General features: G+C 34.5%; 2 protein-coding genes and 1 non-coding gene across 3 annotated transcripts; all 3 read left to right on the forward strand.

Moving 5' to 3' along the window:
- The first annotated feature begins 3,373 nt into the window (after positions 1-3,373).
- LOC109184492 (exocyst complex component EXO84A-like) lies at positions 3,374-7,105 on the forward strand. The gene is made up of 7 exons (XM_019334486.1): positions 3,374-3,529; positions 3,626-3,723; positions 4,239-5,277; positions 5,352-5,843; positions 5,926-6,114; positions 6,623-6,759; positions 6,874-7,105. The coding sequence occupies exons 1-7, from the start codon at positions 3,374-3,376 to the stop codon at positions 7,034-7,036; spliced, it is 2,274 nt and encodes a 757-aa protein (XP_019190031.1). The 3' UTR covers positions 7,037-7,105.
- An 8,836-nt stretch (positions 7,106-15,941) lies between these two features.
- Positions 15,942-16,024, forward strand: TRNAL-UAA. Its single transcript has one exon. It is a non-coding gene; the product is annotated as a tRNA-Leu (tRNA).
- A 1,625-nt stretch (positions 16,025-17,649) lies between these two features.
- On the forward strand, positions 17,650-18,623 carry LOC109184488 (universal stress protein PHOS32-like). Its single transcript, XM_019334483.1, has one exon. It carries the CDS (start codon positions 17,781-17,783, stop codon positions 18,525-18,527), a length of 747 nt encoding a protein of 248 aa, XP_019190028.1. The 5' UTR covers positions 17,650-17,780; the 3' UTR covers positions 18,528-18,623.
- The last annotated feature ends 6,193 nt before the right edge of the window (positions 18,624-24,816 follow it).

Consider the following 24,816-nt stretch of genomic DNA (forward strand, 5'->3'; position numbering starts at 1 on the left):
CAACTTATTGTAACACAAAGAACCAATAACACCTCCATTAAGGCTCGAACTTATAACTTTCCAAATAGAAGTCCAACCCAGATACCATTAAACCACATAATCTTGGTACATATCAATTAATTTATACTATAATTATTAATATAATTGTCGATATATATTTAGAATTTATATATTTTATGCCATTTTTAATCAAATATTAATTATCGTTTTCTTTTTCAATTGGTCTAATTTGCATGCCATTTTTATTCTTAGTCAATGATTTTTTAATACATATTAATTAGTTAATTATTAATAACATATTTATATATATTTTTATTTTCAGTAATATATTCTGTGTCATTTTTAATCAAGTATTAATTATCATTTCCTTTTCAAATTGATCTACTTTTCATGCCATTTTTATTCACAGTCAATGATGATTGTTTTAAATACATATTAATTAGTTAATTATTAATAACAATTTTTTTAATATTTCTATGTTGAAGTGATTTTATGATACTAACAACTATTATTGTAAATAAGTTTCATGTGTAAATACGATATGCAACCTTTATTCATTTTAAAGTTTTGTTGTGTAATAACTATATAGGAAACATTGCAATATTACAATTGAAAAAAAATACTATTATTTTATTAATTTCCAAAAACATACTATCAATTAAATAAGATTTGATATTTAAAATGGGTAATTAGCTAAAATAATAAACTTTTAATACACTATTTTAAAATAACAAATTATTACAAACATCTTAGTAAACAACAAAAGAAAATCTATATTCTCATTTATCAGTAATTCTGATTACACCAAGACTAATTAATTTATATATTAATTGTGCAAGTTAGGTGTTGCCACATCCTTTACTAACATCCATGTTAATTTGTCCAATGTTTAAACTCATGACTCATCTGTATAATCTTCATTACAATTAAATTAAAAAGAATATGATAGTTGTTAATCCATCCCATGTCTAAACTCATAAATACAATCTTCATCACAATAAAATAAAAAAGAATATTATGATAAAGAATTGGATATGATACATCTATAATTCAATTTTCATGCATGAAATATATTCACAAAATAAAAAAAAATAAAGTAATTAATAAATATAATATACAAACAACTTGCTAAAGTGCTTACCTGAAATAGTTGCGAAATATTGCATTTTTTAAAAAATAAAACTACCAATAAAATATACTTTATTAAATTTATATACTACTTTTTCAATATATGCAATTGCATGTATATTAATAAGAACTAAATATGAAACTTTTAATTTTCATTTACATGATTGTATAGTAAATTCTGTATGGTACTACACAACAAAGGAATAATCCTTATTCACAGAGATTGAACAAAGTTATTGATACATCAACAAACTAAGCCTAAAATTATTCAGGAAAAAAAATACAGTATTAATATGATATATATATATATATATATATATATATATATATATATATATATATGAATCTTAAAAATATAATGGTAGTGAATATAAACATGAAAAAAAAAAATTAATACACATATATTTACGATCGGCACTCTTTTGAGTTGTCATCCCCACAATTAAAATTAGGCATGTCTAATTATGCCTAATATATTGAATGTTAATGGTCATGATTAAAATTAAATATTCACCATAATTAAATTTAACCAATATAATAATATATTCTGCACGGTAAATGTTATTAGGCATGTCTAATTATGCCTAATATATTGAAGTCCTATAATACACGAAAACAGGAATAGTGGAATACTATTAGGATGTAAATGGAGATGAATATAAAATTACTATAATTTGATTTGATTTGAGTCTGATTATGCCTAATATATTGAAGTCCTATAATACACGGAAATAGGAATATATCTAATATAAATGGAGATGAATATAAAATTACTATAATTTGATTTGAATATAATGGCATATAATAATATCTATATATAAATAATGGATGATATTACATAAATGCCTCTAAGTTTTGGGGGAAAAATTTAGCTAGGAGAATTTTACTTTTAATTATAGTTATATAGATAGATTAGGATTATTGTTATGCGTGTACATACATATATTTGATTTGGACTTGTGTACCAAGGCTCAATATAATAAAATGGGCTACGAAGATATCATGTCAAAATTGTAGCTTAAAGAATATAATATAAATTAGGCAAAATAATTTATTTATTTAAGGTAGAAAATACTAATTTATATTTATAGGTAGAAAATACTAATTTAAAAGGAAAGAATAATAATTTATTTATTTATTTAAGTTAATAACATCATTATTATTATTATATTATATTACGGATATATATATATATATATATATATATATATATATATATATATATATATATATATATATATATATTATAAAAATGCTGTAAAATGAACTATGCTTGTTAAAAAAAAAAAACATAGAAACTTGAATGGCATGTACAAATCTCGAAATCAACATACTAACTCTAAGTTTTAGAAAATCATCAAAATTACCGTCTTTATCATCCTCGATCGCATCTCTACAATCTTCCATAAAAACTAAACCAATATGGTTCTGTTACAAATGCTCTTCCTCCTCAATTTCCTTTTGTTGAAGCAGAGCCTCCTTAAATATCTTCAAACTCATACCAGACGATATAAACTGCAAAACATATTGAAGTACGTGAGAATATAGTTAGAAAAATGTAAAAAATTAATACAAAAAGAAAGCAGAGATATGAGTTTGAGATTCTTTGATTGAAGAAGCCCTTGTATTTATAGGTAGAAAATACTAATTCAAAAAGAAAGTATAATAATTTATTTATTTAAGGTAATAAAATTATTATTATTATTATTATTATTATTATTATTATTATTATTATTATTAATTTCCATTTGACATTTACTTACCAAATAAGTTTTACTACAAAAATTTTGGAGGGAAAATTTGTTAGGAGGATTTTACTTTTATATATATATATATATATATATATATATATATATATATATATATATATATATATATATATATATTAAAAAAAAAAAAAAAAAAAAAAAACATTACATACCATCTGAGCGTGCTTGGCAAAATAACTAAATTTTAAAAACAAAAAAGTTGTTAAAATATTCTCCCCTGCCATGCATCCTACAAGCACCACACATAACTACACCAACCAACTCCAATCAAGAAGCTCGGGAAACCTCTTCTTATTCAAAGCATTATACGTATATGTATATATATATGATGTGATCTGATTTTAGTGTCTTTTTTTCTTTTTTTAATTTGTTTGGATCTATCCCTGAGCTCATCAGCAGAATTGAAGCAGAAGGAGATCACAGATAGATCAGGCCGGTGGTCGTGTTCTTGAAAGGTGAAATTTGGATCAGAAAAAATGGAGTTTCTTAGGGAGTCATTCTCGTCGACCAAAGCAGATCCTGCAGAATTTCAAGCGGAGCTGACTCTCAGTGATAAGCTTAAAACCTTCAAATCCTCAACCTTCGATCCTGAAACTTACGTTTGCAGCAAATGTCGTACCGTCAGCGAAAAGGTTCGTTCGTTTGTTCCTACGTCTTTTTCCTTCTCAGCTCCTTCTTCAACCATATTATATTGCATGTATGTATGTATGTATGTTCATGATGAACAGGAAACCAAGCACTTGTGGCATTACCTTATGGATTTGAAGAAGGCTTCTGCCGAGGAAATGCGCAAGAGTGTTTACGCTAATTATTCCGCTTTTATCCGGTAACGATGCAACTTTATTTTCTTATACAGCTACACATTTTCAAGATATTGGGTGCTAATCGACCTCTGTCCAATAATCTACTAGTCACCAGGTGCTCTAAAAACCCCAACCAGCCTAAGCTATAACTAGTAGTTAAGGCAGCAACTTTATTTCCTTATACAGCTACACATTTTTGAGATATTGGGTGCTAACCGATCTCCGTCCAACAATCTACCTGTCACTAGGTGCTCTAAACACCCAAACCAGCCTTAAATGTTATTGCTGGGAATCCGAACCAGCCTTAAATGTTATTGCTGGGACATCAAGCGCTTACCACTTAGCCAAAAGCTATAACTAGTAGAGTAGTAGCTAAGGGTGTTCAACTTTATTTATTTATACTGCCACGACGCTAATACTGAACTTTAACTTTTTTACGGCCTCTGTCCAGCAATCTCCCAACTAGTGGGTGCTAGACTTGGTCTTTACTGGCCTCCGCCCAACATTGAGTTTTAATTTAATGTTTTTGTGTGTGCAGAACATCAAAAGAGATTTCTGATTTGGAAGGGCAGCTGATTTCGTTGAGGAATCTGTTAAATAACCGGGCAGCAATAATCCAAGGATTAGGGGAAGGGACGAATCTTGATTCCTTGGCAGGGGGAGAAGGGCTATCCAAAGAGGAACTCTCAATCTTTGAAGCCAGGGAGCCTGCCAAGATAGACAAGTGGAGAGTGGAGTTTATGGAGTCTCTCGAAGTGTTGTTGGCGGAGAGGCGTATCGACGAAGCCTTGAAAGCGTTAGAGGAAGGCGAGAACGTGGCGAAGGAGGCGAGGAAGAAGCAAACGTTAGCCCCGGAAGCCCTGCAGGCCTTGCAGACTGCCATAACTGAGCAGAGGCAGAAACTGGCTGATCAGCTAGCAGAGGCTGCTTGCCAGGCTTCGGTTAGCGGGTTTGAGCTTCGTTCTGCTGTAATGGCGCTTAAGCGCCTCGGGGACGGCCCCCGGGCTCACAGCTTACTCCTCAAATCCCACCAGCAAAAGCTGAGGAGCAACACGCAGGCGCTTCGCCCCTCGGGGGCTTCACATGGAGTGGCATACACTGCTGCACTTTCCCACCTTGTTTTCTCAGCAATCGCCCAGGGGGCGAGTGATTCCCTCGCCATATTCGACGACGAGCCTGCTTATTCCTCCGAGCTAGTCACGTGGTCCGTGAATCAGACCGAGACGTTCGCCCAGCTCATCAGGAGACATGTCCTGGCTTCCCCTTCAGCCTCGGGAGGGCTAAGAGCTGTTGCGGAGTGTGTCCAAATCTGCTTGGGCCATTGCGCCCTGCTCGAGGCTCGGGGGCTAGCCCTTTCCCCGGTCCTGCTCAAATACTTCCGGCCTTGCGTCGAGCAAGCCCTCACTGCCAATCTCAAGAGAATCGAGCAGAACACTGCAGCACTCGCGGCTGCAGATGACTGGCTCCTTGTTCATTCCCCAATGGGGACTCGCTCCCTGGGAACATCGTCCCTTGCTGGCATGATTTCACAACCTAAGCTCTCAATGAGCGCCCACAGATTCAATACAATGGTTCAGGTGATTGTCACCAACACCCTAATCCTCCTTCCCTTTTTACTCCAGCTACGAAAATCATGCTCCACCTTTCTCAGGAACTCTGCGAGGACATTAGTCCTCTCGAGAGCTTGCAGTTATCCGATCAGGCAATGGAGGGAGTCCTGCATAATTTCAATGCCTATATCCATATGTTAGTGAATGCAATGCCTGGCACAGTGGAACATGAGAACCTCGAGGGATCCGGGCAAAGAATTGTGAGGTTGGCAGAAACCGAAACCCAACAGACAGCTCTGCTGGCCAATGCATTGCTATTAGCTGACGAGCTGGTCCCCCGGGCAGCCATGAAGCTCTCGCCTTCGCTGCAGGACCCGGCCAAAAGAGCCTCGGATCGACGGCTCCCAGAGCAGAGGGAACTGAAGAAGAGACTCCAACGAGTCGTTGATCAGTTGCGTGACACCTTCTGCAGACATCATGCCCTCGAACTTATTTTTGCAGAAGACGGGGGGGTTCGATTGAATGCTGATATGTACTTGAGTATGGACGGGAGCGGGGAAGAGCCAGAATGGTTCCCGTCCCTAATATATCAGGTAGTAGTATTAGCTGGTTATAGAAATGTGTTTATAGATATCCGTTCTGGATCACTTATGTAGCATCATGAGTATCATTCAGGAGCTATTCGAAAAGCTGTCAAGGATTTCCTACATTGCATCAGATATGTTTATGGGAAGAGAAAGATTTGCAACTATGCTTCTGGTGAGACTCACTGATACTGTCATCCTTTGGCTTTCTGAAGATCATGCCTTCTGGGAAGAAATTGAGGAAGGTCCAAGGCCCTTAGGCCCTTTTGGACTTCAACAGGTATTTTAGCATATAATATATATAATATTTTCATATCAACTATCAGTTTAAACTTTTAATTATGACAGAATATATTCTTAACCAACATAGGTGTCTGAATGTTCAACTATCAGCTTAGACTTTTAGAAACAGCACATCGTTGACCAACACAAGTGTGTTCCTCTCTAACTATCAATCACGTTAGGCTTTTAATCTAGACGGAACATATCTTTAACCCACAAATGTGGGTGCGGGTAAATTATTGTGTGGACCATAACAAAAAGTACATTTCTAATATACTAAATGTACATTATGTTTGTACTGAATGTACATTATTTGACACTAAACAAAATATGGTCCACACAATAATGATGGTGTGTGTGTCCAACTATCAGCTCATACTTTTAGTTATAACGGATCATATATCCTTGGCCCACATAAGTGTGTGCCTGTCCAACTATCGATCACATTAGACTTTTAGTTGAGACGGAACATATCCAACCATAACTGAAATCTGCCATTGTTGCAGTTCTATCTGGACATGGAGTTTGTGATTCTATTTGCATCCCAAGGTCGGTACTTGTCCCGAAACCTGCACCAAGTTATCAAGAACATCATAGCAAGAGCCATTGAAGCAGTTGCTGCAAGCAAGATTGATCCTTACAGGTACTGCATATATAATGCTCTTTCAAGACTATGTATATATGTATAATAAAATAGTTTTATAAATTTCTAGTCTCTCTGATCTCAATCTGTGTTCTTTCTTCCATTATATTGCAGCGGGCTCCCGGATGATGAATGGTTTGCAGATGTTGCTCAAATCGCAATAAAGATGCTCACCGGAAAAGCCAACTTTGGGAATATGGAAAGGGAGGTGGGCGCCGCCGGTAGCCCCACCGCATCAGCCAGATCTGCATCGTCTCCGGTTTCTCCTAGTCAGTAACAGTTGGTGGTGGTGGATGCATATAAATATATATATACTCATTCTAGGATACATATATATAGGTTTTATGTTTCATGCATTTTTCTTATTCAGATCAACTTCTCAAAAGGCATTATATTATCACTGCAAATATAGGTTTTATTATCTACCAAGATTATATTAAGTAACAAAAAAAAAAAAGAATAAATTAAGTATTACCAAATTAAGTTATTTTTTTAGAACTCGAGAATTAAATAACCTTGGAATAATAGCTATTTCTTTTACAAGGGTGCATGGATAAATGATTATCGAAAATAAAATGACTTACCAAACAACGTAATAGGTCTATTTTAATTAAAAACGATATTTCATTCTCAACTTATTCCGTTAATTAAACATACGGTTAATATTTCATTAGTAAATAAATAATTGAACCCCAAACATGTACACTGGTTACTGGTCCCAAATTGTATTGATGCATGTTATTCTTTTAATTAAATCACATTTAGTTATTAGCTTTTAATTTCTTCCATAGCTCAACATGTTAAGTGATCCAAGTGGATGAACGAACATGTTAAGTGGTCCAAGTGGATGAACGAGTGTGACCGTACAAAACTGTTGGAGAAGTTAAGCCGATAATGTGAAAATATATGAAATTTTGTGTCATGGTATAATTATTGTTATAGAAGCGAATTCGCTGTTATTGGTGCAGACTCCCAACAACAGCGTTGCCTCCGAAGATTAACACAACAATCCATGGACAGTCTCCATGCACTCAAAGCAGGGATTGAGACTTACACATCACACTTAAAATAATATGGGACACACAAGAAAGAGATCATGTCTGAAATAATAAATTGTTCTCGTTCCTTGAAAGTTTAATTAAATAGTATAGGCTAAGCTAGGCTTCCTTGAAAGTTTACTTAAATAGTATAGGCTAAGCTAGCATACTAGCTATCAAAATATATTCTGACCACTTACCAACTTGTGGTGAATATTAAATCATGAATAAATCCCAGGATAATATATAGATATTTCATGACTTGCATTTTTCCTAACAAAAACTTCTAACTTGATGCATACCATGATACAATTTGTGTTGCAGTCATTATTCGATGATATACACGAGTGAATTTTGGTTTTGTTTAATAAATCACACTAAGAAGATCGATCCTGTATAACTAGTTTGACCTACAAAAATTTGGTAAAAATTAAATTCACGACCTTTCAATACGAAAATCATGTTCAATCTATCTCAAAAAATAAAAAATTAAATTAAATATTCAATCTATATTGAGTGGACATGGACTATACAAGTTTAAGTATTTGTAAATTAAACTCACTAATTTGCTTTGCCAGCACGTTACTGGCATTTTTACTTGACATTAATGTCTTTATGACTTTATCTGTTTCTTTGTGGTTTTTTAATTTTTTTTTCTGGAAATAATTAATAAGATGGAAACATTATTATTAAATACGTAATAAATATATAGGAAATGAATAATAACTACAAACACGGTAAATGTACAATAATAATAGAAATTGATGAGTAATTATTGCACGGGCAGCTTAATTGGTTGATTCTTGAGTGATAGATTGTGAATAAGGACAATAAATTGATGGACAGTTAATCATCCATCTTTATCTTCATCCTCGAGTTCTACCAAAATCTCCCTACACTCTCCCAAATTTTCATAAAATATTCCAAGTCTGAGAGCTCTCTATACAACATATAAATGTACACATCTCACTTGATGAAATACAGTGAATTTGACATAACAACATCGAGCCCGTAGTTTTCATCTTTCGATTTCACATAAAACAACTGTGGTGTATCACTGTTTTTGAATTTTTAATTTTCAAGCACACATGCAGCGATGTATTACAATATTCATAATAGAATTGAGGAGGGATAGGTGCTGGGGCGGATCAATTTTTTTTTTTTTTTTTCTTTCAGTGGAGACGAAAGATTAATACAAAAGAGATAGTTTTTTTTTTTTTTTTTTTTTTTTTTTTTTTTTTTTTTTTTTTTAAAGAAACACTTAAAAGCATATATAGTCATAATTATTGCTTGATATGAACGAAAAATTAAAACACATCAAAACTATAATTTATAAAAAAATTAATTAATTTATACCAAAATATGAAACATAATTAGTTTGGTAAAATAATTCGAATAAGAAACACATTATAAATTATACGTATCACTATTAATATAAAAGAACGTTGCTTGCACATATTATATTTTAAAGAATACAAATAAAAATATCACTATTAATATATTAATATATTTCTAAAAAAAAACCATAAATATGGTTGGATATGGGCGAAAAAATCGAAAAACATCAAAATTTTATATAAAAAAATATTTATACCAAAATATGAAACATAATTAATTTGATAAAATGATTCAAATAGAAAACACATTATAAATTATACATCTCAGTATCTCACTAATGATGTAAAAGAATGCTTGCACATATTATAAAACACATTACAAATTATACATCTCACTATTAATGTAAACGAATGCTTACAAATATTATATTTTAAAAAATAAAAATATCACTATTAATATTTCTAAAAAGACCAAAAAGTGGAAAAATTCAATGGGAACAAAGAATCTAACCTTTAACCATTTCTAATTTAAAGTCATAGCTTACCATCCCACCTAACTCGAGTTTTGGTTCCACACACAAGGGTACTATATATAGGGGTAGGGTAGGGGGCAGATGCCCCCACTATAGCTCCGCCCATGGGTAGGTGGTCGAGTTCATGTTTACATGACTGGTCTCTTTGGTACATTTAGACACATAATTCGCTCAGAAGGGATTCACGATTTATACAAAGGAATTCTTCTTGAATATTACAATGCAAAGTTGCACCAAGCATTTGGCATTGATTTCATGGCATATGAGAAAGTGAAGCAACTTCTGTCAAATTGGTGATGGTTTTTTTTTTTTCTATACTAATAAATTTTGTTGGGGAAAATGAGTTAGGATTTGGAGAAGAAGAAATTGAGATTCACTAATGGAAATTTTGAAATTTCCGACCACCTGAAAATGATCTTAAATTAAGTTGATACCAAAAAGTCCAAAAAGTGGTCGGAAATAGCAACAAAGGTTTTTCCGGATACCAAAAGTGGTCGGAACAAGACTTTCAACTTGATTTAAGATCACTTTCAGGTGGTCGGAAATTTCAGAATTTCCAGTAGTGATTGAGTTGTTTTTTTGGAAAAAAAAAAAATAAAGAACAAGCTAATTTGTCTAATCTGGAATTGTTATATTTTAATTATTTTGACTTTAAAAAAAAAAAAAAACAATACACTACTGAAAATTATGTAATTTCCGACCACCTGAAAGTGATCTTAAATCAATTCGTAAGCAAAAAGTGGTCGGAAATAGCTATAAAGGTTTTTCCGGACACCAAAAGTGGTCGGAACAAGACTTTCGACTTGATTTAAGATCATTTTCAGGTGGTCGGAAATTCCACAATTTTCAGCAGTGATATGAAAGGACAATTTTACCCTTCATTTACATAGCCCAAATAGCACAAAGTAATAGAAGGACCACAGATAGTAACAATTTGAAAGTTGGAGGATCACAAATAGTCAATTTAAAAGTTTAGAACTAAACGTGACAAAACAATAATTATACTCAAAGAACCTCAGATGGTGTTAATTATAATTAGAGTGAATTCCATTTTTGGTCCTACTGTTATAGGGGCGTTTCCAATTTTAGTCCACCTTAATTTTTTTCGCCACTTTATAACCACTATTATTGAATGTGTTCCACTTTTAGTCCCACCGTTAGTATTTCTATCAAGAGGCCGTGTAAACTAGGGGTATTTTGACATTTCTTCTCATCCAAGACTATGTTTGACTAAAGAAATGAGAATATTAAACCTAAAACCTAAGAAACCTCGCCAGCCCATGTTGGAACGAACGAAACGATGTAGCTTTGGCTTCCCATTCTCGTTGTTCGAAGAGCCATCTTCGAATATCGGAGGAGGAGGACGAAGTGCCTGGATTAAAAGAGAAGAGACAAACATAAAAAGACCAAAATACTCTTTGATTATACGGTCTCTTGACGGAAATATTAACGGTGGACTAAAAGTGGAACACATTCAATAAGAGTGGTTGTAAAGTGGTTAAAAAAATTAAAGTGGACTGAAATGAGAAACGCCCCTATAACAGTAGGACCAAAAATGGAATTCACTCTTATAATTATAATACACTTTTTAATATAAATAAATAAGTAAACACACACACACACACACACACACACACACACACACACACACACACACACACATATATATATATATATATATATATATATATATATATATATATATATATATATATATAGACACACATACATACACACACTATTATTAGTAACATACACATACTAGGTGGGTCCTTATTGGCCCGCCAATTTTGTGAGACATAAAAAACAAAGTCCGCTCCGTTTTTTTAAGAATAAAAGACTAGTTCGGCAGACTAAGTCCATTTTAACGGCAGTAGCTAAAAAGAATGGTTAATGTTGCATTGAACTCTAGTGGCACTACTGAAAATTATGAAATTTCCGACCACCTGAAAGTGATCTTAAATCAAGTCAAAAGCCTTTTTCCGACCACTTTTGGTATCGGGAAAAACCTTTGTTGCTATTTCCGACCACTTTTTGGTATCAATTTGATTTAATATCACTTTCAGGTGGTCGGAAATTCCATAATTTCCAGTAGTGTGGCGGAAACAACTTTTTAATTAAAGTGTAGAATATAGTAAACAAAATTAAAAAATAATTATTGGTTTGCCTGAGAGGTTAAGGGGAAGATTTAAGATCTTTTGTACATAAGTGTGCATGGGTTCAAACCCTATTGCCAGCATAATTGAGTATGAACATTTTCATTAAACAAGTTACACACAATTTATTTACATCTTATTATTACTAGTAACATATACATACTAGGTGGGTCCTCATTGGCCCGCTAATTTTGTGAGCAACAAAAAACAAAGTCCAACCCATCATTTTTGTGGTCAAAGTACTTACGAGGTTCCTGTACTATATCGTTTTGTTCAACTTAGTGTTTATACCTTTATTTTGCTCAATTTTGTCATTGTACTTTCAAAAGTGATGCAATTAAGGACAATAGTTAACGGTGTTAATATTAACGTTAACTTAAGTTATGTAGCGTTGACGATATTTATATTCCTACTCATATATTACTTTATAAATATTTAAAATTAATTATTTTTACCACCAATATATTAAATTAGTATGTCCAAAATAAATAATTACACACGTGTTCCTAATGAGATATGGACAATTGTCATTAGTTTTACCACTTTTTTTAAACTAGAGGGACTAAATTGAACAGAATAAATGTATAAGGACTAAATTTAACAAAACACTATACTACCAAAAAAAAAAAAAAGTAAAACACTATAGTACAGAGACTTCATAGGTACTTTGACCCATTTTTGTAGAATAACGGACTAGTTCGGTAGGCTAAGTTCATTTTAACGACACTAGCTAAAAAGAATGGTTAATGCATCATTGAACTCTAGTGCCCATTTAGTTGGCTGAAACAACTTTTTAAACTGTAGAATATAGTAAACAAAATTTGAAAACAATTGTTGGTTTGCCTGAGAGGTTATGGGGGAAGATTTAAGATTTTCTGCACATAAGTGCGCATGGGTTCGAACCCCATAGCCAGCATTTATACTTCATTTTAATGACACTAGCTAAAAAGAATGGTTAATGCATCATTAAACTCTAGTGCCCATTTAGTTGGCGGAAACAACTTTTTAAACTGTAGAATATAGTAAACAAAATTTGAAGACAATTGTTGGTTTGCCCAAGAGGTTAAGGGGGAAGGCTTAAGATCTTTTGCACATAAGTGCACATGGGTTTGAACCACATAACCAGCATTTATACCTGTAGAATGATGGATTTGAACTCTAGTGCCCATTTAGTTGGCGGAAACAACTTTTTAAAGTGTAGAATATCGTAAACAAATTAAATTTGAAAATAATTGCTGGTTTGCTCGAGAGGTTAAGGGGGAAGACTTATGATTTTTTGCATATAAGTGTGCATGGGTTCGAACCCCATAGCCAGCATTTATACATATCTGTATATTAATGAACTCATTCGCCCGCCAAGTCGACGAGTCATTTCTGTATAACGACGGACAAGTTCATTTTAACCACACTAGCTAAAGAGAATGGTTAATGCGGAAACAACTTTTTAAAGTGTAGAATATAGTAAATAAAATGTGAAAACAATTGTTGGTTTGCTCGAGAGGTTAAGGGACAAGACGCATGGGTATAAACCCCATAGCTAAAAAGAATGGTTAATGCATCATTGAACTCTAGTGCCCATTTAGTCGGCGGAAATAACTTTTTAAAGTGTAGAATATAGTAAACAAAATGTGAAAACAATTGTTGGTTTGCTCGAGAGGTTAAGGGCGAAGACGCATGGGTATAAACCCCATAGCCAACATTTATTGAGTATGAACATTTTCATTAAACAAGTTAGACGCAATTTATTTACGTCTTATCTTATTATTATTACTAACATACACATACTATGTGGGTTCTCATTGGCCCGCCAATTTTGTGAGCAACAAAAAGCAAAGTCCATCCCATCATTTTTGTGGTCAAAGTACTTACTAGGTTCCTATACTATATCATTTTGTTCAATTTAGTGTTTATACCTTTATTTTGTTCAATTTTGTCATTGTACTTTCAAAAGTGGTGCAATTAAGGACAATAGTTAACGGTGTTAATATTAACGTTAAGTTAAGTTACGTGGCGTTGACGATATTTATATTCCTACTCATATATTACTTTATAAATATTTAAAACTAATTATTTTTACCACCAATATATTAAATTAGTATGTCCAAAATAAATAATTACACACATGTTCTTAATGAGATGTGGACAATTGTCATTAGTTTTACCACTTTTTTTTTTTTTAAAGTAGAGGGACTAAATTTAACAGAATAAATGTATAAGGACTAAATTTAACAAAACACTATACTACCAAAAAAAAAAAAAAAAGAATAACACTACAGTACAGGGACTTCATAGGTATTTTGACCCATTTTTTGTAGAATAACGGACTAGTTCGGTAGGCTAAGTTCCTATTAACGACACTAGCTAAAAAGAATGGTTAATGCACCATTGAACTCTAGTGTCCATTTAGTTGGCGGAAACAACTTTTTAAACTGTAGAATATAATAAACAAAATGTGAAAACAATTGCTGGTTTGCCCGAGAGGTTAAGGGGGAAGACTTAAGACCCCATAGCCAGCATTTATTCCTCATTTTAATGACAGTAGGTAAAAAGAATGGTTAATGCATCATTGAACTCTAGTGCCCATTTAGTTGGAGGAAACAACTTTTTAAAGTGTAGAGTATAGTAAACAAAATTTTAAAACAATTGTTGGTTTGCCCAAGAGGTTAAGGGGGAAGATTTAAGATTTTTTGCACATAAGTGCACATGGGTTTGAACCCCATAACAAGCATTTATACCTGTAGAATGATGGATTAGTTTGGCAGTTAAGTTCATTTTAACGACACTAGCTAAAAAGAATGGTTAATGCACCATTGAACTCTAGTGCCCATTTAGTTGGCGGAAACAACTTTTTAAAGTGTAGAATATAGTAAACAAATTAAATTTGAAAACAATTGCTGGTTTGCCCGAGAAGTTAAGTGAGAAGACTTAAGATTTTTTGCATATAAGTGTGCATGGGTTCGAACCCCATAGCCAGCATTTATACATATCTATATAATAATGAATTCATTCGCCCGCCAAGTCCGTCCCGTCATTTCTGTATAACGATGGACAAGTTCATTTTAACCACACTAGCTAAAAAGAATGGTTAATGCGGAAAAAAAATTTTAAAGTGTAGAATATAGTAAACAAAATGTGAAAATAATTGTTGGTTTGCTCGAGAGGTTAAGGGACAAGACGGATGGGTATATAAACCCCATAGCTAAAAAGAATGGTTAATGCATCATTGAACTCTAGTGCCCATTTAGTCGGCAGAAATAACTTTTTAAAGTGTAGAATATAGTAAACAAAATGTGAAAACAATTGTTGGTTTGGTCGAGAGGTTAAGGGCGAAGATGCACGGGTATAAACCCCATACCCAACATTTATTGAGTATGAACATTTTCATTAAACAAGTTAGACGCAATTTATTTACATCTTATCTTATTATTATTACTAACATACACATACTTGGTGGGTCCTCATTGGCCCGCCAATTTTGTGAGCAACAAAAAGCAAAGTCCATCCCATCATTTTTGTGGTCAAAGTACTTACGAAGTTCATGTACTATATCGTTTTGTTCAATTTAGTGTTTATACATTTATTTTGTTCAATTTTGTCGTTGTACTTTCAAAAGTGGTGCAATTAAGGACAATAGTTAACGGTGTTAATATTAACGTTAACTTAAGTTATGTAGCGTTGACGATATTTATATTCCTACTCATATATTACTTTATAAATATTTAAAATTAATTATTTTTACCACCAATATATTAAATTAGTATGTCCAAAATAAATAATTACACACATGTTCCTAATGAGATGTGGACAATTGTCATTAGTTTTACCACATTTTTTAAACTAGAGGGACTAAATTGAACAGAATAAATGTATAAGGACTAAATTTAACAAAACACTATACTACCAAAAAAAAAAAAAAAATCAAAACACTATAGTACAGAGACTTCATATGTACTTTGACCCATTTTTGTAGAATAACGGACTAGTTCGGTAGGCTAAGTTCATTTTAACGACACTAGCTAAAAAGAATGGTTAATGCATCATTGAACTCTAGTGCCCATTTAGTTGGCTGAAACAACTTTTTAAACTGTAGAATATAGTAAACAAAATTTGAAAACAATTGCTGGTTTGCCCGAGAGGTTAAGGGGGAAGACCTAAGATCTTTTGCACATAAATGCGCATGGGTTCAAACCCCATAGCCAGCATTTATACCTCATTTTAATGACACTAGCTAAACTCTAGTGTCCATTTAGTTGGCGGAAACAACTTTTTAAACTGTAGAATATAGTAAGCAAATTAAATTTGAAAACAATTGTTTGTTTGCTCGAGAGGTTATGGGGGAAGACTTTAGATCTTTTGCATAAGCCAGCATTTATACATATCTATATAATAATGAACTCATTCGCCCGCCAAGTTCGTCCCGTCATTTCTGTATAACCACCCGCATTTTAACCACACTAGCTAAAAACAATGGTTAATGTGGAAACAACTTTTTAAAGTGTAGAATATAGTAAACAAAATGTGAAAACAATTGTTGGTTTGCTCGATAGGTTAAGGGGCAAGACGCATGGGTATAAACCCCATAGCTAAAAAGAATGGTTAATGCATAATTGAATTCTAGTGCCCATTTAGTCGGCGGAAATAACTTTTTAAAGTGTAGAATATATTAAACAAAATGTGAAAACAATTGTTGGTTTGCTCGAGAGGTTAAGGGTGAAGACGCATGAGTATAAACCTCATAGCCAACATTTATTGAGTATAAATATTTTCATTAAACAAGTTAGACGCAATTTATTTACATCTAATCTCATTATTATTACTAACATACACATACTAGGTGGGTCCTCATTGGCCAGCCAATTTTGTGAGCCATTAAAAGCAAAGTCCGGCCCGCCATTTTTGTAGAATGACAGACTAGTTCGGCAGGCTATGTCCATTTTAATAACACTAGCTAAACAAAATTGTGAATGCAGCATTGAACTTTAGTGTCCATTTAGTCGGCGGAAACAACTTTTTAAAGTGCAGAATATAGTAACATGGGGGGTGTGGTTGAGTGAAAATGACTCATTCATCCTTAACCAAAGGTCAAGGGTTTAATCATTGATTTTGGGTATGAAGTAGCCTTAAATCTCCAGGTCAGCTGTTCCACCCAAAAGATCCAACGAAAGGATTAGTCACTGTGTTCGTCGGTGAAAATCATGGGAAGACTTAAGATCTTCCTTCTATACATAAGTGTGCGTGGGTCCGAACCCCATAGCCAGCATTTATACCCATCTATATAATTGAGTATAAACATTTTCATTAAACAAGTTAGACGCAATTTATTTACTTATTATTATTATTATTATTATTATTATTATTATTATTATTATTATTATTATAGCTATTATAAATTTTATTTTAATATATAATAAAATTTATTAAAATAATTAATATTTAAAAAAAAATTATTTTGTAATAAATTTATATTACAGCTTTGATTCGGTTGCTACAGTAGTACAATGTCCGATTAGGTTTGAACCGAACCGTGATCTTCCATACATACAATCAATAATTTGTTAGAGAAGAAAAATAAATCAAATACTCTGTATTTACTTTTAAGGATAAAATTGTCCTTCTAATATAAAAGGTAGAAAAACTGTCACTTTTAAGTTTTAACATAACTGAAGGGACAAATGTGAGTACATGAATAACTCGAGAGAAAAATTGCTATAAATATATAATTCAGGGGGAAAGAGTGACAATTTTCAGAGTAATAATAAATAAAAGGAAAATGGGAAAGAGAATATTCAAAGGAGAAATCCTCGTTAACTACCTTAATAATCGGTCATCTCTTTCTCTAATAATATGAGAAGTTCAGAACTAATTTCCGGAACGCTTACCATTAACAAATCCACCGACGGAAAACCTCGTACCGATACACCACCTTAATCGCCGATCGCCGGTGGTTACTGTTACGTCATGCATCATCATCAACAACACCAAAAATCCGTCCACTTTGAACCGGGCTATCGCCGTCCGGTTCGAAATGTGACGCCGCTGGCAATCGCGCCGCCGTTACTCCCGCGCGTGTTCACCCCCGTCCTGAGCCCCACCCAGCGGCGGCGCGTGGCCATCGCCGTCGACCTCAGCGACGAGAGCGCGTTCGCCGTGAGATGGGCCGTCCGGCATTACCTCCGGCCGGGGGACGGCGTGGTCCTGCTCCACGTCCAGCCAACCGCCGTGCTCTACGGAGCCGACTGGGGGATCTCCACTCCCTCCGACCACGCGCCGCCGCCGCCGCCGCAGACGGCGGCGGAGGAGGAGGATATCATCGACGATTTGACGAGCGCGAAAGCGGAGCATCTAGCGGAGCCGCTGGTGAACGCGAACGTGCCGTTCACAATCCACATAGTGAAAGATCACGATCTGAAGGAGAGGCTGTGCTTAGAGGTGGAGCGGCTGGGGCTGAGCGCCATGATAATGGGGAGCCGAGGTTTCGGGTCGCCGTCGAAAAGGGGGAGCAAGGTGGAGAGACTTGGGAGCGTGAGTGACTATTGCGTCCACCATTGCATCTGCCCCGTGGTGGTGGTGAGATATCCCGACGGAGACGGCGGCGGCGGGGCGGCGACCGAGGTGGTGGTGGATCTCCACCCTGTTCCGGAGGATAAAGAATACGAGTACCACGATAATGCTGACGATGAAGTGGATGAACTTGAAGGTGTTTGAGCCATGCTTTACATGAGCTTCATCCCCTTGTCCCAAACTCAGGTGGTGTATTGTGTTCAAAAAATTTCCGTCATTATAAATGAAAATTACAATTTCTTGGTATAACTTATTTTCTTTTTCTTTCTTCTATGTCATAATTAAAAAACATACAACAACTGACGTGCGTGATCATGCACTCTCATCCTTTAAATGACTTTTCACTTAATTGGGTCTGTCCGATACGAACGAGATTAGTCTGAGTATATTACGGACTTAAAGTTGCCTCCTATAAGCCAATAATATTCCATCGATCCTGTGATTGAGGTGTCAATTGGGCACAAGGAATGTATAGCGTGACATTCATAAATTAAAAGATTAAAAGCAATGAAATTTTATCTCATCTCTAATCTGACATTGTTTCTTGCCCATCCACAATCTATTATAACTAACTAAGCTGGTCATGTTACCAAACAAGATCATTGAACCAACAAATTATCAATCACCATATCAATGGGTATCAATTTCATATTTAATTTAGATGAATTTAGTCTACAATATAATTTGTGCACATGCAGAAATAACCTTTTGTAAGACACTTGAAACAATGTCACGCCATATATGATTTTCGACACTTGAAAGTGAACTCTCATCCCATTGACACCTCTCGTACTCATATTGTTATCTTATCAAATACTTGTAAATTAATACATACTAGACTAGCCTTCACATTATCAATATAATCAATACGAGCCCTTGGTTATATTAGCCAATCGATTCTTGTTCTTATTTTACCTAACTTAATCAGTTGACTAATTTTATATCAAAAAATAGCTAGGGTGCTTAATTTTAGCACCCTAAAAGTCTAATACCCAACAACATATGCAATTATGACCACTTGGTACAACCTCATCATGTTTAATGAAATCAAGACAATTGTATTGTGTGACCTCGTAGTAGCAAAATATAAAAACTCCAAATACAAAATTTGTGTTTATAAAGGAACATGATGGTCTAAACCTACATCAAGAACAACAACAATGTCTGATGAAATAGCACGAAGCAACTAAACATTTTTTTATTTACACCTTAGAAAAGCCCGTAATCGCTACTGGCTCAAAGTAAAACATGTCTTAAATAATACTATACACACTCTAGATAATACACACTCCTATAAGAAGTCGTAGAGATTGGTCAGTTCAAATAAGTGACATTCCCCATAAAGAGTCCAACTTAAAAACTGCTAATTGATCGACCATCTTGGTTGGTGTACACCAAGAGTAGCCTCACTCAGGCTTCTACACATAGAGATTAGCCCTGAAACTTGAAACCTTGCTAACTTCACAACCGTGATGGTAATGAGAGCTTGTTCTCGTCACTTTCGGCGGCGCCCTTCCGCGCAGTCTACTTTTACACGCCTTCGGCAACGGTGCAGTCGGCGTTGATTGACTTTTCCGGCTATAGACCGACGAAGACGATAGCTTGTGCGAGGAAGATCCGCGGCTGCGCGTTCCATCTCGGCGCATGTGTTGGCCGCCGGAGCCAGTGAGCAACCGAGCCGGGCGGTCCGCGGAGTGGTTCAGGGCTCCAACTCTCATTGGTTGATGGTTGAAGAAGACGAGATGGGGAAGAAGGCCCTGCAGGTATTTCTTTAGGTGTTCATCGCCGACGTGCTTTTCCGCAGGGTTTCCTTCCAGGTTTATGGCTTGCAGATTGCAATTTGCTGAAAGTTGGCGCAGGCATTTTGTTGCAGAAATCTTGTTGAACCTTAGATCCAAAACGTTGAGTTTTAGGAGGCGGTGGAGACCTTCAACCTCGCCAATTTTGTTCCCACCTAGGTACAATTCTAACAAGGAAGAACAGGATCCTAGACCTGCAAACCAAGTAAAACTAAAATGCTGGGACAATCCCAAGGAAGTTGGTCTGTTGACCAATAATTATATCATGGTCCATAATTCAACCGTTGACATAAAAGATATATTTTTAATATACTAAAAGTATAATTTAAATATATTAAATATTTATTTTTTAGAGGTATATATACTATTTTGTCTATTTGAGTATTGAAATTACATTATTTGAGCAACTCTTAGCTATAGGAGACACCTTTGGCTAAATTGGTTTTTTCATACGAGAGTGAATTTTGAACTTCAGACCTCTGTTAAGAAATGAGAGTGCACATCCACTCATGCCAACCAAATTGGTTAAGTATTACCAAATAATGAACATTCATTATACAAATAATGTACATTCAGTATATTAAAATGAATATTTATTCATGATCTATAATATAATTTGCCACGGTTGACTTGGTAACACAAGATTACAAGTAAAGGTGGCCAAAGTCCGGTCTTGTGTTGGACATGGGTTGATCCCGGGCCTAGACTAGCACGACTGTGAATATTATTATTATTATTATTATTATTATTATTATTATTTACATAAAATAATTATTATTATTTTTGTTTAAATTAAGATTTGGTCCACTAATATCACAGTTAAAAATCAAAATTATATCTAATTAAGGGCACTTCAACTTATGCAATGATGCTAATTAATTTATATAAACATTAAGATACATACATATCATCAATAATTTAGAGGAACCAAAATCTCCATTGTTATGATTATGCTAGCATTACTAGTTTTATAGAACAATTTCACATAACAATTTACATATAGAATTTCGCCGAGTATGCGTATCTAAACAAACATGTCTTTTATTAACCATGTTGTGAACACAATATTTTAAAACCATTATTTTTCCTATTGTATCCAAGTCATTAGTATATTTTCTAATTGGTTCAACAAAATCACACAAACTTTGAAGTTCTTATTGGACACATAAATTTAGAACATGAGTGCAATAATTGACCATTAACAAGTAAAGGTAAGGTTTCAAGTAAATGATCTATAGATCTAGAAAAAAATTGAAAATACTTTATTTATAAATTCAAACTCATTTGACTCAAAGTCCGAGCCTAAGCCGTGCCTGAGCTGATTACAGGCATGTGCCGTGCCTAGACTGGGTCTTGGACCGGTTTCGAGATGGGTCCCGGGTTTTGTTTTAATAGGACCTAAATCGGCCCTATACTAGCCGGTCCTGGTCCGTGCTAGGCCTGACCTAGGCCCGATGAAGTCCATGTCCAATTTTTTCCGGACCGATTCAAGGTTGGTCAGTCCTGAACCGGCTCGTGGCCATCTCTTATTACAAGTTTGGCTCCTAGCTGAAAAAGCCTATTAACCTTTTTTATTTAAGCTCCTTTTTGTAATTCTTTATTAACTAGAGTCTCAAAGGGAGATTGTAGATTTCACTCTTCATCCTGGAAAAAAAAAAAACTAGAATGCTTTTCTAGATTTACATTTGAGTCTACAAGCAAGTGGATAAAGATTGAAAAGGAAGCCATACCATGACCAACTCTTAGCAAACGGTTGTAGCTCAAGTCAAGTACACGAAGCCGAGTGAGCTGGCGTAATCCTTCAATGGTTGAGATATTATTGTTGGAAAGGTTCAAAATATGCAGACCTCGAGGAAGAGAACCGCCTGTAATGCTTGCTGCAGAAGAGAAAGAACAACAATGGTAATATAAAAAAGAAATCTGTTGAGTCAAGTCTAGCATTTAGGTCATTGAAATTTAGTATTCATTATAATTTTTGGCATAATGTAAGCATTTAATTTGACAATTGGTATCAGAGCAGTTACGTACCTATGGCATTTCCACGCAAATCTAGTGATTTGAGGGCTGCAAAAGCACTAAGAAATGGGATAACAACCAATCCACGGTTCACAAACTGAGCAAAGGTGGCTGTAGAACTCAAAGAAGACAAATATTTCTTAACAGCTTCTTTGCTAGGGCTCACCATCTCATCAAGTTTTGCCACAACAGGTGAAGAAGAAGAAGTTCTGTCCAACATAAACCCTTTATTATTATTATCATCTTCATCATCATTTGTTTCTTCAAAACACCCACAATTCTGGAGCTCTGAAACCCATTTCTCCATCCTTTTTAGCCTGAAATCTCCATCCTTCTTAGCCTGAGTGTCGTTGTCGTTGTTGTCGTCTATCTCCGACAGCTTCTCATCCCCATTTGACGACACAATTGATGAATCTTCATCGTTGTTTACCAAATCAGAACATTCAGAATGCCCAACCTCGTCAGTATCGAAATCCTTGGAATCGTCGAAAGATCTCTGCCAGCTTTCATCCTCATCGGAATCATCATTGCCGCCATCATATGCAGCCATTGCTTTCAGATCCAATCCGGTGCCCAAAGACATACTCTTCTTCACATGATTTCCAGGCTTATTATGATGATGATGATGATCAATCATCGCTTCACGTTCGCTGCTAAGATTGCTCCCAATATCATCATCATCATCAAATTCTTCACCATATTTATCAAGAATATGATTGTTGTTATAGAGCATGGCTTCATCCCCAGACATTTCGACAACTTTCTGATGATACAAAATTCTTGTTGCAGAATTCTCATGAAACATAATCATGGCGGATCTTAATTACCCCTCGTCAACGTAACAATCATCCAATCCCTTATGAACATGAACCGAAAGATACGTTCTGTATGTTCTGTCTCAACTAAAAGTTGTTTTAGGGTAGAGGGGAAGAATGAGATGAGGTCTGGAGAGATTTGTTCTTGAGGTATATATCATATATGCATGTGGATATACATATGTTATGCGGAGATTGATCATTCACAATAAGCATATCTATATCCAAACATACATAAACATTATAGAGTGCTTAATAATAATCCTAAAAGCATATAAATCTTATGACAAAAAAAAGGAGAAAATTTTGAAATGATGAATTTAGAAATATGACCTCTCCCTAGCCATGTCTACGAAGCTCCGAATCTTTAGATTATGTGAAATGAAGAGAAAAATATGGGGGTGGGAGTACAATGAAGGAGAGAAATTTAATTTTTTTTTTTCTGGCAGCAAAAAGTGAACTGTCGTCCACGATTTATTTTAATTTAATTATCTATGAAAATATAATGACAATTAATATTCGATACAATAACATCGATTAACGCTATTTTACAACTTAACAACTATAAATGGTTTGTTGTATAATGAAGTTATTTCCCTAGCTATTTGGTAATATATATACACTACTGGAAATTTTGAAATTTCCGACCACCTGAAAGTGATCTTAAATCAAGTCGAAAGTCTTGTTCCGACCACTTTTGGTATCCGGAAAAACCTTTGTTGCTATTTCCGACCACTTTTTGGTATTAATTTGATTCAAGATCACTTTCAGGTGGTCGGAAATTCTATAATTTCCAGTAGTGATAGTTAACTTATCAATTAATTTTGACTTATTTGAATATTATTAGCTATTTGATTTTTTTAATAATAAATATAAGTGTTTGATTAATAAATGATTGATCATGAAGAGTAAAATTGTCATCTCCCTTCCCCTCCCATAGAAGTTTAAGAAAAAAGTAATGAAAATGACAATTTTTTCATTTAAGATAAGTTATTGGTGACCATAAATTAAGCCATAGATATCAAATGTGACAAGGATTTAAAAATCGTGGGATCAAAATGTGAAAAAAATTAATAGTTAGGAACTAAATGTGAAAATGATTTCATAATAATGGGACCGAAAGTGAAAAAAAAAAAAAAAAAAAAAAACACTTTAACTTAGGTTTATAATTGAGGATTGAGATGAAGCACATCATTTAAGTTGGTATGAAAGACAACCAATATGCAAAAGGTCATGCGATCGAATATCTTACCAGGGATTGAGTCTCACCAGCGGCAGTGTGGAAGCAACCTCTCAAAGTGAGGGGGGCTCCTTGTGCGCAGTGAGCACCGGTCTAGCCTCTGTGGTTCATGTTCAGTTGAGTCACCATGATTTACATCCTCCCAAATGCACTGTCGGGCCGGGGTGTGGGGGGCCCTTAGGGTTGGGGTTCAGCCTTTTGGAAGAATATATAATAAATAAAAATGCACTATTGGAAATCGCCAACTTTCCGACCACAGGTGGTCGGAAAATAATTAAGTGAAAAAAAAAAAATTCACTGCTCAGTAAATCTGTAAATTTAATTTAAAATACAAATTATCCACTTGCAAATAGCAATTGTAACACCACTAGTAGTTTTATAACAATACAAGTTTATGATACTAATTGGAATAAACAACACTGAACCATACATTTAATACAATTTACATGCAATCCGTGGCACTAGTGTCTAATCAGTCACAACTCACAAACATCATACTTTGTAAACTGATTGATTGAGAAAAGAAAAAAGTAGAGTAAATTGATTGAGAATTTGAGAGAGCC

The sequence above is a fragment of the Ipomoea nil genome, unplaced genomic scaffold (assembly GCF_001879475.1).
Source record: "Ipomoea nil cultivar Tokyo-kokei standard unplaced genomic scaffold, Asagao_1.1 scaffold1262, whole genome shotgun sequence".
In the NCBI taxonomy this organism is placed as follows: domain Eukaryota; kingdom Viridiplantae; phylum Streptophyta; class Magnoliopsida; order Solanales; family Convolvulaceae; genus Ipomoea; species Ipomoea nil.